Source organism: Mesoplodon densirostris, chromosome 2 (assembly GCF_025265405.1).
Source record: "Mesoplodon densirostris isolate mMesDen1 chromosome 2, mMesDen1 primary haplotype, whole genome shotgun sequence".
NCBI classification, from domain to species: Eukaryota; Metazoa; Chordata; class Mammalia; order Artiodactyla; family Ziphiidae; genus Mesoplodon; species Mesoplodon densirostris.
Genome location: NC_082662.1, coordinates 155,599,191 through 155,615,281, shown reverse-complemented (window position 1 = coordinate 155,615,281; position 16,091 = coordinate 155,599,191). Strand labels below are relative to the sequence as shown.

Below are 16,091 nucleotides of genomic sequence, written 5' to 3'. Positions count from 1 at the left end.
CGAAGGTGGAGGAGTTGGGGAGGCTGCGGAAGCAGCATGAGTCTCTAGCTGGCTGGCCTCATCTATCTTAAAATGATGTTGCTGTTTTCTTTTAGATTCCTCTTTAATTGAAAGCGTTGGTCATCCCTTTGCTGAAGATATTAATGTACACATCTTTAAACTCAACGCTTTAGTCCTTGTTTGGGTTTGTTACGAGGCTGACATCTGTGGGAATGGAGTTACTAGGAGAGGGAGAGGACCAATTAAAGTTGCTGGCTATGAGTTTGTTTCTAAAACAAAGGTCATGAAAGATTTCAAGGCTGTCTAAATTAATATACTTATTCTCATTTAGTGGTTTGAAATTTTATATCCATAATGCAGAGTGAATATTGATTTATATGACTTATGTAATGGAAAAACTGGAATTCATTATCACTAGATGAAATTGCAAATCTTATCATTTTAAAGCTGGAAGAAACTACAGGGAGTTATATTTGACTTTCTCAATTTGTAGATGGCAGAGAAATCAACCAGGAGGGCACAGCAGTGGTCTAGGAAAGTGATGCTGATGAGAGCTGACTTTGGTAATGGGAATGGGTTAGATTCAGGAAATATTTCTCAGGTAGAATATCAGCAGAATTTGGTGACCACATGGGGTTATGAAGGGGCAGGGGAGGATGGTGAGGGGATAGAAGACTTAAGAGATTTTGACCTTTAGAGGTTGAGCAGTTGGTCATAACTGCAGGCATCTCTGTCAGACTCACTTCCCCTAATTATACTGCTCTCAGGTGTTTTATGTTCTGGCCTTCTTTGACTGGAGATGCAGTTGTCCACTTGTTAGGTGCAGATAAGACTGACTTGACTCCTCTCGCATTAATTCATTCCACAGATACATAGTGAGCACCTACTATATGTTTAGCACTGCTCACCTCTGAGGATGTAAAGGTAAGACATGCCCTTGAGGAACTTAGAGTCTAACAGGAAGAAACAGATATGTAAACACATAGATGTGATAAAGTGTATGTTATGACAGAAGGACCTACAGCAGGGTCTCTCCACTTCAGCACTGTTGACATTTGGGACCAGATAATTCTTTGTTGTAGGGGGCTTTCCTATGTATTGTAAGATCTTTAGCAGCATCCCTGGCCTCTACCAACTACTAGATGCCAGTAGCACCTCCCCAACAGCTGCAGTGACCAAAAGTGTCTCCAGACATTGCCAGGTGTCCCATGGGGGCAAAACTGCTCAGGGCTGAGAACCACAGATCTGCATGTTACCACGAGGACACAGAGGAGGGGGTAAGTAATCCTACCTGGGTGGAGTCAGAGGAGACCCAGTTTGAGCCATATTAAGAGGTAGCCAGGTGATCCTCAGATGGGCTTCAAGAACTAGGCCTTCCATCAGATCAAATGCCTACATGAAATTCCTAATCAAGCCTTTTTGATAAGCTTTCAATATTTTTGTTACCGTGGATGAGAAACGTGTTCACAGTTTTGTTTTAAATTTATTTATTTAGTCATTGATTTTCCAGCTTTATTGCAGTAAGAATTGTACATATTTAAGGTGTATGTATATATACTGTGAAATGATTAAAAACTTTTACAAACCATTTTTACAACACTTAATTTACACCAGTGGAACAAAGAATTGAATATCTTTTCTTTCATCAACAAATGTAATTTTGACATTTCCTTTGATGGTACAAGTGGATTTCAAATCCAGTCAAACTTTTTCCTAACGAGTATTTCAAAATAACGATTAAACTTCAGGTACAGAAGCGGCTGTAGGCGCCGGAAGCGCGCCGCGCAGGAACCCCGCTCCCTTCCCCGCCCTCCCTCGGCCTCGCCTTCGGCTGCGCAGCCTCCCCGCGCACCCAGACGGGAACTTCCCGCGAGGATTCTCAGGGGCGGTCCCGGAGGCAGAAGTAGATACCTGGCAGCGCCCAGCTTCCCGCAGCAAATTCAGTGAGTATCAAATGGCTCGCTGGAGGCCTGTGGGCATGCCAGCTGACCCCACTTGGTTGCCTTCTGAAAAGTGTGGGGGGAGGTTACTTTTGACTGGAGGGTCCCCAGCACCTCCTTTTCCCCGAACCCTCAAGCTACCCTTATGGGCTGAGAAAAATCAGTCTATTAGACCGCACCTGTAACCTATTCATGGTAGATGAAGCAGGAGGAGCTCTGATTCTCACGTTAGAGGGCATCAAAATCACCTGCAGGGCTTATTAAAACATATTGCTGGGCTCCTTCTACCCGCTTCCTCCCAGGTTCTGGTTGAGCAAGTCTGGCATGGGGTCTGATCATTGGTATTTCTAACTAGTTCCTAGGTTATTCTGCTGCTCTGGAACCACAAGTCGAGAAGCACTCTCACAGAGGTTAAACAAAGTGTTTTCTAAATACTCCGGCCCCTTCTCACTCCCTCTTAGCCTGGTTTATTTTCCTTGAGAGCAGTTATCATTACTTGACATTATATATATTTATCTGCTTTTTGTTTGTCCTTAGTAAGGTCCAGGAGAACAGAAACTTTGTTTTGCTCTTATAGTTCCATATTCTAGAACAGTGCCTGGCACATAGTGGGAACTACAAGATATTTGTTGCTTGAAAGAACACGTGTTTTGGAAGGCATCAGACAAAGCTGAAGCCATGAGAGTGAAAAAGCTCGCTCAGGAAGAGGGGAAAGAGTAAAAAGGAGAAGGGCCAAGGACAGACCTTGGTGTGCATGGACATTTAATGGAATAACAGAAATAGGAAATAAGAGCCGAAAGCTAGGTGCCAAGCTCAGTGCAGCAGCATCCGAGACACCCACAGAGGAGAGATTTTCAGAAAGGGAGGGGACACCAAGAGTAAACAGAAATCATCTAAGATGAAAAGACTAAAAAGTCTTTACGATTTGTCATTGATGATTTTGGTAAAACTAACTTAAGAGGTTCAGGGTAGCAGGCTGATTGCTTTGGATTGAGTAGGGAATGGTGGCTGAAAAAGTGGGGAAAAATGAGTGTGGACAGTTTATTCAAGGATTTGGCCAGGAAGGAATGGCTGAAAGAAAGTATTTCTCTGTCTCTCTCCCTTTCTCTTTCTGTGTGTCTCTGGGAATCGGAGCAAAGTCACTTTCTAGTGGTGAGGCAGGAGTGTGTAAAAAGTTTAATAGGGGGCTTCCCTGGTGGCGCAGTGGTTAAGAATCCGCCTGCCAATGCAGGGGACACGGGTACGAGCCCTGGTCCAGGAAGATCCCACAGGCCGCAGAGCAACTAAGCCCGTGCGCCACAGCTACTGAAGCCCATGTGCCTAGAGCCCGTGCTCCGCAACAAGAGAAGCCACCGCAATGAGAAGCCCGTGCACTGCAATGAAGAGTAGCCCCCACTGGCCACAACTAGAGAAAAGCCGGCGTGCAGCAACGAAGACCCAACGCAGCCAAAAATAAATTTTTAAAAAAGTTTAATAGGGATGGCAAAGGCTTTGAGTAATTGCTGTGGGAAATACAATTGAACGGTGACATCAAATGGCCCCAAATTGGGCATAATGTTAAAAAACTGTGGGAGGTAGGAATGCTGTATAAGTTCTGTCATGAGCTTCTAACTCACCTACTCCTTTGCTGTGTTTTCAAAAGATTCTCTCATACTGGTCATGAGGCATATATTAAAGCTTCAGAGGCTTAAAACACCCACACAACACAGAAACTCATTACTGGCTGTTTTCTAAGGGAGGAATGCTGGTAGGAGCAGCTGCAATGGAAATATACTCCCAGATACAAGCAGGAATGGGAGGAGACCAGATGGAGACAGTTAATTACCAGAAGAAAAGTGGGCTCTGGTCGTCATAATAGGCTGCAGGATGGCAAACACGTTGGCCTGACTCACAGAGCTCTCTGGTTGTGGTAATTAATTGTAGGATCCCAGGGAATGAACTCAACAAAGGACTCACTAAGTCTTTTTGATTTGTGTAACTACAAAAGCAAACAAACCAACAAAACACAATTCTCGGTCTTTGTGAACAGAGGCCTCTCATGAGTGAGCGACATGACTTGTCAATCCTATTCCAAGAACTAAATCAGATCCCAGACCCAGAGCATCTTGAGTGTAGCCTAAATATTCTTTTTTTTTTTTGTGGTACGTGGGCCTCTCACTGCTGTGGCCTCTCCCCTTGCGGAGCACAGGCTCCGGACGCGCAGGCTCAGCGGCCATGGCTCACGGGCCCAGCCGCTCCGCGGCATGTGGGATCCTCCCGGACCGGGGCACGAACCCGTGTCCCCTGCATCGGCAGGCGGACTCTCAACCACTGCGCCACCAGGGAAGCCCTAAATATTCTTAAAGAAGGATGCTGCTGAAACATTGTACCTAAGGACTGCAAACCCTTTCTCCAGCCTTTCCCCAAAGGTCTTGCAGTCCCTTATGGATAACTGTTCTGGAGAAAAGGAGGAACTAAACTTTTCAGTAACTATCACTAACTTCAAACAAACACAAACGTCACTGTTTGCTGTCAGCATTCTGAGCTTATAGGGGTTAGGTGATAAATGAATTAAATTCTGGTCCAAGTTCACCTTTGGGCAGGGCTAGTGGGACTGTGAATTCATCCTGTGGTTAGTACCCTACTTGCCAAGTGAATAGCTGGAATAGGTAATATTAGCAACTGATAGAATTCCTACAGGGGCACATTCACTCACTGAGTAAGGGCTATTCTGGAAGAAAATGCCAAGTGGAGTGCCAAAATAGTAGATCAAAAGCATTACCACATACCTGGAGAATTCCAGAGGTGAGTGTCACCATCAAAGGCATGAAAGATGCTAGGGTGATGGTTCCCACCTCATTCCCATTCACTTCCCAGTTTAGCCATCACAGAAGTCTGACAGGTCTCAGAGAATGACAGTGCATTATTGTAAACCCAAGCAAGTGATGATTCCAATTGTAGCTACTCTTCCAAATGGGGTCTCCTTATTGAAGAAACTCAGCCCCTGACACTCAGCAGTTATTGATCTGGGATTTAGCTCCAGAATATCTTTGTAAAAAATCCTTTTTTTTTTTTACATTACTCACCAATAACTTTCTATATTCAATCAAAAGTTTTGTTTTTATTGCCTATCACTCATATTCTTGTTCAATTCTATCAGTTTCTTTACTTTAAAGTGGGGATCATAACTGTAACTTTCTCAGAGTAATCGGGAAGAAAATTTGATAATTATGTAAAGAGCATGTAGTAAGTCCTCCATAGGTGTTACCTATTATCTTAGATAATTGGGATGAGAACCTGGGATGTTGTTTTTCAATTCATTGTTCATTTTGCTGGAGTCATTCTCAAGTTGTTTAGTGAGATGATAAACTTTCAGAATTTTTGCGTGTCGGAAATGTCTTTTCCTCCACTTAAATGCTGATTTGGCTGGTAAAGAATTCCAGTTTCATCTTTGAAGATATTGTTCCATTGAGAAATCCAATGGCAGTCTAATTTCCATTGCTTTATAGGTAACCTATTTCTATATAAAAACTCTTCTTTTTCTCCTAGGTTTTGTCTAGGATGGGATCTTAGTTTCATTAGTTATCCTAAGGACTCAGAGGGCCCATTTAATCTGAAAATGTGTTTTTCTTCAAATCTGAGACATTTTCTTCTTTTTAAACGTCCAACCCTCACCACCATTCTGTTGTTTCTGTAACATCTGTCTTTCAGATGTTGGAACGTCTGGCTGGATCCATTCTTCATGTCTCATAATTTTCCTTTTTGTTAATTTGTGCTATTTAGCCCTGTCCGTTCTGCTATAAACCAGCCCATAAATCTTTTCTGTCTTTCAGAGATTACAAAATATTCTTGGTTCATTGATGGAACATTTTGTTTCTTAGAGGTTTTTTTGTTTTTTTCTTTAATGTCATGGAATTTTAGATGGAAGATAAAGTAGATGTGTGTGCTCTGATTTCCTTCTTGATTCGAATTCCTTGCTTATCTTTTGGTTTGTCTTGTTCCTTTAATTAGATTGTATATTTTAAGGTAAAAGTCTTCATACTATGCCTCTCTAGTCTACACCTCTTATATACTGTTTTCTGGTTTTCTAGCACCTTATAAATCTGGCTCTTTCCACCTATCCAATAAATACACCCCCAGGTTGTTTGCTCAAATACATCCTCTTCTTTAGTTTCCCAGCTCTTTCATCTCCAGGGGCACCTGGAATGTTCTCCAGTCATTCAAGAAGCCCTCCTCGGGCTTCCCTGGTGGCGCAGTGGTGGGGTGTCCGCCTGCCAATGCAGGTGACGCGGGTTCGTGGCCGGTCCGGGAAGATCCCACATGCCGCGGAGCGGCTGGGCCCGTGAGCCATGGCCGCTGGGCCTGCGCGTCCGGAGCCTGTGCTCCGCAACGGGAGAGGCCACGGCAGTGAGAGGCCCGCGTACCACAAAAAAAAAAAAAAAAAGAATCCCTCCTCGCCTCACCAATTCCTCTCTTCCGGGAGCCTAAGTTGCATCTATCTAGTTCAGCAGTGATTCTCCACCAAGCACCAGAATTGCCTAAAATTTCCCCCAATAGACCTAGACCTGCTGAATCAGAATTTCTGCTGATCAGACCTGGGCATCATTTTTCTTCCTTAAATAAGCTCCACGGGTGAATGAGAGGCACACTGAGGCTAAGAACCTCGCAGCCTCATTCTCGGGCTGCCCGTCCGTAGGGCGGGACTGACCCTCCCTGACCCTGGCCGGGAGGTCGTTGGAGGGGTTCTTGCGCGCTGCCGCACCGCGTGTCTTCCAAGCACGCCGCAAGAGGCAGGCGCCGGCCATCCCAGAAGGCCGCCTACGCTGCCTGGGAGCCCTGCCAAGCGGCCCCAGGACTGGGGCGGAACCCAGGCTAGACTCCGGAGCAGCCAGGACCTGCCCGACCGTCCCCCCTGCAGCGCGCCCTCAGGGCCGGAAGGCGGCGCCGTGGGAGCACCGCGCGGGCCCTCCGGCACCGGTGCGCAGGCGCGCAGGCGCGCAGCCCGCTTCGCAGCTCCTCTTCCGTGGCCGCTAGTGAGGGGAGCGCCTTTGACTTTGCGAGGCCCACAACGGCAGCGCCGGCGCCAGTTCCAGGGTGAGGGGCGCTTCGCCTGCTTCCCTCCGGCCTGCCTCTTTTACCCTGGGTCGTAGGCAGTCCCCGGGGCAGGCGCAAGGACAAGTCCCCATTTTGCCGGCGCCCTTGAGAGACGTTGGGACCGGGACAGGGGACCCCACCTCCACCCCTCGCCCGAGCGAAGTAGGGAGGGGGTGGGCAACGATGAGGTCGTTGACTTGGAAGGGGACGCGGGGATCCTCCGCATAGGTTCGGGGTGGAGAAAGTATGCCGGTGTGAGCGTCTTTACTCGGAGCCCAGTCCTCGCGCTGGGAAAGGGGTGTTGCGTTTGCCTCCTTCCCAGCCCTGGTTCCCAAAAAGTGGACGAAAGATTTATCTGTTACGAAGTTTGCAGTGTAGAGTGAGACCCCGAGCAATCAGAGTTAACGCTTCACCGAAAAACGAGCCAGGAACTCGGACTTCTCACACACTAGGCCGTGGCGGGGATTTCTTGCGATGCACACAGGTTAATCAACACAGGTTGGGATAAAGACTGAATTGTATGGGGGCTTTGCTGAACGAAGTTTCAGAGCACCCTCGTGGTACTGCTTCTGCCTCATCACCTGTAGAAGTCGCATCTCAGTTGTTTGTATTCCACTATTGGCCATTTTAGACTTCTTATTTTATTTATTTTTCCATCTTGGGTTTGCCTGCTTTTCCTCACGAGCAGTGTTTCTGTCTTAAATCTTGTAGGGCGCAATGTCTAATCAAGAGCGTATACAGGAATGCCTGAGGAAGGAAATAAGGTCACTTCTCATTTCCCTCAGAGATGGTTTGACCCCACAGCAGTTGGAAAAGGAGTACCTTTCGATGGTTGGCAACCGTTTACCACTCCAAATCCTTGGGTATCGGTCCACCATGGAGCTGGTGTTGGATATGCCTGATGTTGTCAGTGTCTGCCCCTGTGAGGACGGTACTGTAATACTGAAGGGTAGGTTTAAGATTTGAAGGTCTATGAACTTTGCAATAATAATCACTTGGTAAAGAATTGTTCTAGCTCTGCAATTATCCTGCATCCCCGGCAGGGGATTTTACTTTTGTGAGGGAGAAGAGGGATCATAGGCACCTTAGAGGTTGTGGACAGAGTTAGAGCTTTAGCACAACCAAGAAACCTTCCCCAGGGCTTCCCTGGTGGCGCAGTGGTTGAGAGTCTGCCTGCCAATGCAGAGGACACGGGTTCGTGCCCCGGTCTGGGAACCCCACATGCCGCGGAGCGGCTGGGCCCGTGAGCCATGGCCGCTGGGCCTGCGCGTCCGGAGCCTGTGCTCCGCAACGGGAGAGGCCACAACAGTGAGAGGCCCGCGTACTGCAAAAAAAAAAAAAAGAAACCTTTCCCAGAATACTGTGCATTCACAAAAACTACATTGTGCATGTGATTTAATATTATTGCACCTTAAGTCAGGAGAAGCTTAACAATGGGACTTCAAATTATGAAATCACGTTTAAAATTTCATGAAGCACAGAAACGTAATTGTAGGGAAGTTTATTGTTCATCTCTAGGGTTTCAGATCTTTCAGGAGTTAATTAGCAGCAGTGATAATAAATTGGGTTTTACTGTTCATTCTTCATTCTGTAGTAGAGAAGCTAACAAGCTGTTGTCTAAAATGCAAGAAATGGAGTAACCAAGGGTTCGTGTTTATCATGTCGCCTATATACACAGCTCCTTGGAGAGTTAAAAATTATATAACCACAGATGCAAAGAATAAAGAAGGAAGTACGTTTTCACCTAAATATGATTTCTTTTTTCACACCTCCTTAGCCATTCCAGATGAATCCACCAAAGGAATAGAAAGTTTAGTTGCAAAACAGAGGGGCAGCCGTAAGGTTCGAAACTCCGTGCAGAAGAGAAGGGCCAGTGTTTGCTTTGGGCCCAGCTCTCAACGGCAGCAAGTACCTTACCGAGGAAGGGTGCCCCCTATTCTTCCAGCTGTCGTGAAGAGTGAGTTGAAAGACCTCTTGACGTTATCTCCTGTTCTCCTTTCTGATTTTGAGAACGCATTTGCCAAGCGATTTGGACGATCATTCCAGTATGTGCAGTATGGCTTCTTCTCTATGTTTGAAGTGCTGAATGCCGCTGCAGATGTCATTTCTGTAAAACAGACCAGAGCAGGTTCTTTGTTGATGCTGAAGAAGAGCCTATCCAAGGAAAAGCAGAGAGGATGGCCAGCAGGTAAGCATATTAGCACTGGTAACTATTGCAGATCAGCAGACTTTGGAGCAGTTGTAGTACATATGTATGTATGTATGTAATGGCTAAGCTCCAACAGTTTGTTGAAGTTGCATCCTGGCTCTACCACTTGCTAGCTGTATGATCTCAGGCAAGTTACTTAAAATGTCTAAGCCTTAGTTCCCTCATCTCTAGAATAGGAATAATAATACTTACCTCTTGGAGTCAGACTGAGGGTTAAATGAGATGGGGGTCTGTAAAGTGCTTGGCATTTAGTAAGCTCATAATAAGTGGTAGCTATTATTATGAAAACACGAGATCAGCTCTCTCTAGAGTGCTGTAAATGAACATCAGTTATATGTGTTCAGGTAAAGAAGATATAACATGGAAAATGAAAAGTTTTAAAAATAATACTAGTTTGTAGCATTTGCCATCTGATCTTTGCTAACACTGATCTTTGATATCCTAGCAGGCATTGTAGTAATTGATGTAGTGTAATGATAACCACCTTATTTGTATAGCAATTTACCTTGGATTCTCATCCCATAGACACGTTGGGTGAGTAACCCAATCTTATTCTTATAGATAAGGAAGCCAAAGCTCAAGAAAGTTAAATGACTTTCTGAAAATTTCATGACTTGAAAAGTGGTACAGCTAGAGTTAGATACCGAACTCTTACTACTGCTCATTCAGTGAGCTTTTCCTACACAATCACTGTCTCCCTTAAAGGCTCAGAAAACTGATGTGATCATTTGTATAGTGTCCCTCTAGACCCTTGACATTATAGAATCTATACACTGCCTATTTGGGGAATTCTATGCCCGTTTCAATGATTTTCTTTTTTTCTCAAAATTTGTATTTAGATTAATATAGGTGAACCATGAGAATATCATGAATTTACAAACCAATATTTAAATTGTGGTGGGAAGTGTAATTTGACAAGAATATGCTAAGGGGTTTACAGGCTCTGGTCAGGGAAGGCTATAGGGGCCACTGAGTGTTTTGAGTCTAAACCTCAACCGTATCAGTATTTGTTTTAAAAATTAAAAAAAAATTTTTTTTGGCCCTGCTGTGCGACTTGTGGGATCTCAGTTCTCTGACCCCCAGGGGTTGAACCGAGGCTATGGCCGTGAAAGCCTGGAATCCTAATCACTAGGCCACCTGGGAACTCTCTGTATCAGTATTCTTGCGCTGCTCAAACTTTGGGAGAGTAACTCATGCTATTAAACTTACGTGAGATTGAGTTGTATAAAGCAGTTTGACAACTTACTGACTTGTGGGGGGTGGATATTCCTTCCCAGTGATTGAATTGTTCATTTTTCCCATACATGGTACCTTATTCCTCATCAGGATATCTTGGAAGTAATTTTTTGTGTGTGTGACCTTGATCTTAGGGTAAAGAAAGAGCTAGGCCATGGTGGAGTCCGATGATCTGTCTTTCATGTTGTGTAACAGAATATACCTCTCCTGTAGTATTCCCCTGCCTACAAGTCTTGAAGAAAAATGTATACTCTAGAAGAATATCCTTTATTCTGTAGCTTTTCATTCCCCACCCCTCCCCCCATACCACTAGATGGTTATCCAGTTTGAAAAGCATAATTCAAGCAGATTCCTTATTTGAAAACTTTTTGGTCTCCTAAACAGGATACAGCTTTTTAGGTTTATACCTATTGAATCCTGCCTCTTTGTAGTTATATTCAGGTGTCCTTAAGTGGAGTTTTAGATAGCCCCAACCTTTCAGTAACACACTTATGATCTCTTGGTTTTCTTCTGTAGGTGACTAATCATTCCCTTGTATGTAAATTTTATTGGCTTAATATAAAAATATAAGCTTACTTAATTTTTAGTTCTAAGTTGAGGGCCTAGCCTCTATATATAAACACCAGAAAACTAGAAATTGTTAGTGATAATTTTTCTCTCCTCTTCTTTTATTCACAAAAGGTAAAATTTTTACCCAGCCTTTTAGAAGGAAGCAACAAAGGTCATATCCCACAGGCTCCCCAGTAGCAATGGCATGCTTTTCACAACCGACTTCAAACATGGAACCACCGAAGCAAATACTGGACGTGGAGAATACTTCTAGGTCAAATGTGGAGACTTCAAGGCTGAATCACACTGAAAAATTAAACCAGGTGAGATATCTGACTTTGGAGTTATAAATACACCAAAAATGTGTTTAAATTCAGTGGCTATTACTTAGCTCTCATGGAGAAGCTGACCTTTTAAAATTCAAGTCATTCACTTATTTCACATTTAACTTAAGCATTTTCTATGGTTCTGTGGATTAGTAAGAAGTGAGAGGTGGCAGTGAGAAAAGAGTACAATTTTATCAACTCCATGGTTTCAACTGTTTTCTGCAGATGACTCCCAAATCTGTATCTCTAGTTCCAGCTTTTCACCAAAGTTATAGAAGCATATTTGCAACTTAACTCATGAATATCTTCACCTGAATGGCTGGCCCTGAGCACTGCAATCCTGGTGTTTTTCTGTGACTATAATGCTGAAGGACTTTGAGTAAAACCTACTAGAATAAAGCCAACAAAAGCCTGATTAAGTTAGCAAGATAACAACCTAAGTAGAGCTCAAAATAAACACATGGAAATTAAAGACATAAAAGTGCTTCATTTCTGTAACTTTAAAAAATTAGCTTTAGTAACATAATTTACATATAGTAAAATTTGCCCATTAAAAATGTACAGTTTGAGTTTTAACATATGTATCTAGTTGTGTAATCACCATCAAAATCAAGAAACAGCATTTCCATCATCTCCCCAAAGTTCCTTCATCTTTGTAGTTGATCTCTTTCCCCAACTACAGCTACAGACAACTACTGCTTTCTATAAGTATAATTTGACTTTCCAAGAGTTTCGTATAAGTGGGATTAAATAATGCTTAGCTTTTTGTGTCTAGCTTCTTCAACAGGGTGCTTTTGAGATTCATCTAGTATGTATCAGTGGTTTGTTCCTTTTTCTTGTTGAGTATCATTCCACTGTACTGATAATACCTCAATTTGTTATCCATTCACCATTAGATAATATTTGGGTTGTTTCCCGTTTGGGGTATTATGAATAAAGCTGCTATGAACATTTGCTTACACTTTGTATGAACATTGACTTCATTTCTCTTGGGTCAATACCTAGGAGTAGGATTGTTGGGTCAGACAGTAAGTTTAACTTTTTTATTTAAGTTTAACTTTTTAAGAAATTGCCAAACTGTTTCCAAAGTGGCTGTACAGTTTTACTTTCTCATGAGCTATGTATAAGAGTTCCACTTGCATCTTTGTTAACATTTGATGTTATCAATTTAAAAAACAGTAGCCATTTGAGTGTGTGTATAGTAGTATCTCATTATGGCTTTAACTGAAGTTTCTCTAATGATGAATAATATTGGGTATCCTTTCATAAGTATATTTGCCATTTGTATATCTTCTTTGAAGTGTCTAATAATATCTTTTGCTCATTATTAAAAATCGAGTTTTCTTTGTATTGAGTTGGAAGAGTTATTTATGTATGCTGGTTACAAGTCCTTTATTGAGACATGTTTTGCAAATATTTTCTCCTGGTCTGTGCTTACCTCTTCATTTCCTGAATCCTGTCTTTTGTGGGGAAGTCTTTAATTTTGATGAAATCTAATTTTTTTATTTTTTTTCTTTTGGTTCTTGCCTACCTAATAAATTTTTGGTTAATCCAGAGTCACAAAAATATTTTCCTATGTTTTCTTCTAGAAGTTTTTTGATTTTAGTTCTTAGGTCTATTTCAAGTTATTTTTGTGTAGGGTACCAGGTATGGATCAAAGTTTTCTGCATATGGATAGCCAATTATTCCAGCACTATTTTTAAAATTTTTATTATTTTTAAGTTTGATTTTATTTATTTATTTTTGGTCATGGGGCATGGCATGTGAGAGCTTAGTTCTCCAACCACGGATCCAGCATACACCTCCTGCATTGGAATCTTGGAGTCTTCACCACTGGACTGCCAGGGGAATCCCCAGCACTATTTTTGAAAAACACTCTTTCCTCACTGGACTACCTTATTACTTTGGCACTTCTGTAAAATCTATTGACCTCATGTATGTGTAGGTCTCTTTCAGGACTCTCTGTCTCTTTATTTGGTCCATTGATCTACATTGATCTGTCTTTTTGCAAGTATCACACTATCTTGATGACTGTAGTTTTATAATATGTTGAAATTATATGGTTAGGTCCTACAGCTTTGTTCTTTTAAAAATTGCTTTGGCGGGCTTCCCTGGTGGCACAGTGGTTGAGAGCCCGCCTGCTGATGCAGGGGACACGGGTTCATGCCCTGGTCCGGGAATATCCCACGTGCGGCGGAGTGGCTGGGCCTGTGAGCCATGGCCGCTGGCCCTGCACGTCCGGAGCCTGTGCTCCACAATGGGAGAGGCCACAACAGTGAGAGGCCTGTGTACTGCAAAAAAAAAAAAAAAAAAAAATTGCTTTGGCTATTCTAGGTTCTTTGAATTTCCATATAAACTTAACTTGATATAAATCAGCTTGTCAGTTTCTACCAAAAATAATTATGCTGTCTGTGATTTTGATGAGAATTGCATTGGATCTATAGATAAGTTTGGGTGGAAGTGACATCTTGATAATATTGAATCTGCTGATTCCTGAGCACAGTATAGCTCTCCATTTATTTAGGTCTGTAAATTCTCTCAGCACTGTTTTATAGTTTTCAGTACACAAGGCTTGCGTATATTTTGTTAAACTTATAGCTACATTTTCATATTTTTGATACTATTATAAAGGGTATTGTCAATTTATTTTCTAATTAATTATTGCTAGTATGTAGAAAATCAATTTTTTTGTATATTGACCTTGTATCCTGCGACCTTGAATCAAGGTACTCGATAAACTCAACTCTAGTTTATACTGGGAGTAAAGACAGTTTTACTTCCATTTCAATCTATATGACTTCTTTTTCTTACCTTGTGACAAAGGCTAGTTTCTCTAGTTTAGTAATGAATAGAAGTAGTGAGAGTAAAAATTCTTGCCTTGTTCCTAACTACAGGGGAAAAGCATTCATTCTTTCATCATTAACTCTTATGTTAACTGTAGCATTTTTATAAATGCCCTATATTAGATTGAGGAAATGCTCTTCTATTCCTAGATTCTGAGAATTTTTTCCGTGAATGTATATTGAATTTTTCTCCATCCATTGAGATGATTATAGGTTGTGATACTATGATTTATAATAAGAAATATATATTTGATCTTCATCCTTTTCTGGCATGGAGCTCCTAAAACCTATGGAAATTCCTAAGTAAAGAGAGCAATAAAAGTATCTTTTGTTATTTTAGTGAGGTAACTTTTGGAAATAACCTAAGGATGGGTTGCTATTGGATCCAGCCATGTAATTAGAGGGTTGGAGATTATGGAGATTATGCTCAGTCATAGCCAATGATTAATCAGTCATGCTGATATAACGACGCCTCCATAAAAACCCCAAAAGTCTGGGTTTAGAGAGCTACCAGGTTGGTGAACACCTAGAGATTTGGGGAGAATGGCATGCCAGGAGAAGGCATGCCCCTTTGCCCCTTCCCATATACCTTGCCCTATGTATCTCTTCCATTTGACTTTTCCTGAGTTATATCTTTTTATTTTTATTTATTTATTTTTCATTCATTAAAAAAATCGAGATATAATTGACATATAACATTGTATTAGTTTCAGTACAACAGGATTACAACAGGATTAGATATATGTGTGTATTGTGAAATGATCACCACAGTAAGTGTAGTTAACATCCATCACCACACAGTTACAAATTGTTTTTCTTGTCATGAGAACTTTTAAGATTTACTCTCTTAGCAACTTTTAATTATAGACTACATATTATTATTAACATAGAATATATATTATTATTAATATACAATTAATATGTATATAAATAATAATTGCCATGCTGTACATTACATCCCCAGGACTGATTATAACTGGACGTTTGTACTTTTTGACCACCTTTACCCATTTTGCCCACCCCCAGCATGCTGCCTCTGGCAACCACCCATCTGTTCTCTGTTTCTAAGAGTTTGGCTATTTGTTGTTATTTTTGTTTAACAGATTTTGCATGTAAGGGAGATCATACAGTATTTGTCTGTCTGACTTATTTTACTTAGCATAATGCCCTCAAGTTTCATCCATTGTTATTACAAATTGTGGGATTTCCTTCTGGTTTTATAGCTGATATACATATTCCACAACTTCTTTATCCATTTATCCTTCAATGGACACTTAGGTTGTTTCCATGTCTTGGCTATTGTAAATAATGCTGCAGTCAACATGGGAGTGCAGATATCTTTTTGAGTTAGTGTTTTTGTTTCCTTCGGATAAATACCCAGTGGTGGAGTTGCTGGATGATATGGTGTTTCTCTGTACTGTTCTCCATAGTAGCTGCACCAATTAATATTCCCCCCAACAGTGCACAAGGGTTCCCTTTTCTCCACACCTTTGCCAACATTTGTTATTTCTAGTCTTTTTGATAATAGTCATTCTAACAGGTTTTAGGTGATATTTCATTGTGGTTTGGTTTGCATTTCCCTGATGATTACTGATATCAAGCCACTTGTCATTACCTATTGGCCATCTATATGTTTTTGGGAAAATGTTCAGATCCTCTGCTCATTTTTTAATTGAATTATTTAGGGTTTTCTTGATGTTGAGTTGTGAGAGTCCTTTATATATTTTGGATATTAACCCCTTATCAAATATAAGATTTGAAAATATTTTCTCCCATTCATTTTATCGAGGTCTTCTTTTCTGTGCCATAGATTTTTAGTTTGATGTAGTCCCACTTGTTTATTTTTGCTTTTGCTGCCTTTACGTTCAGTGTCAAATTCAAAATATCATTTCCAAGACCAAGGTCAAGGAGTTCA

General features: G+C 41.7%; 1 protein-coding gene across 1 annotated transcript in view; it reads left to right on the top strand.

Annotated features, from left to right (window-relative positions):
- The first annotated feature begins 6,951 nt into the window (after positions 1 to 6,951).
- The window catches only part of TDRD5 (tudor domain containing 5), an 89,450-nt gene continuing 80,310 nt past the window's right edge, over positions 6,952 to 16,091 (top strand). The window contains exons 1-4 of the mRNA XM_060088537.1: positions 6,952 to 7,013; positions 7,725 to 7,962; positions 8,791 to 9,201; positions 11,140 to 11,330. Coding sequence (XP_059944520.1) covers positions 7,731 to 7,962; positions 8,791 to 9,201; positions 11,140 to 11,330 — 834 coding nt within the window. The 5' untranslated portion in view covers positions 6,952 to 7,013; positions 7,725 to 7,730. The remainder of the gene's footprint in view (positions 7,014 to 7,724; positions 7,963 to 8,790; positions 9,202 to 11,139; positions 11,331 to 16,091) is intronic.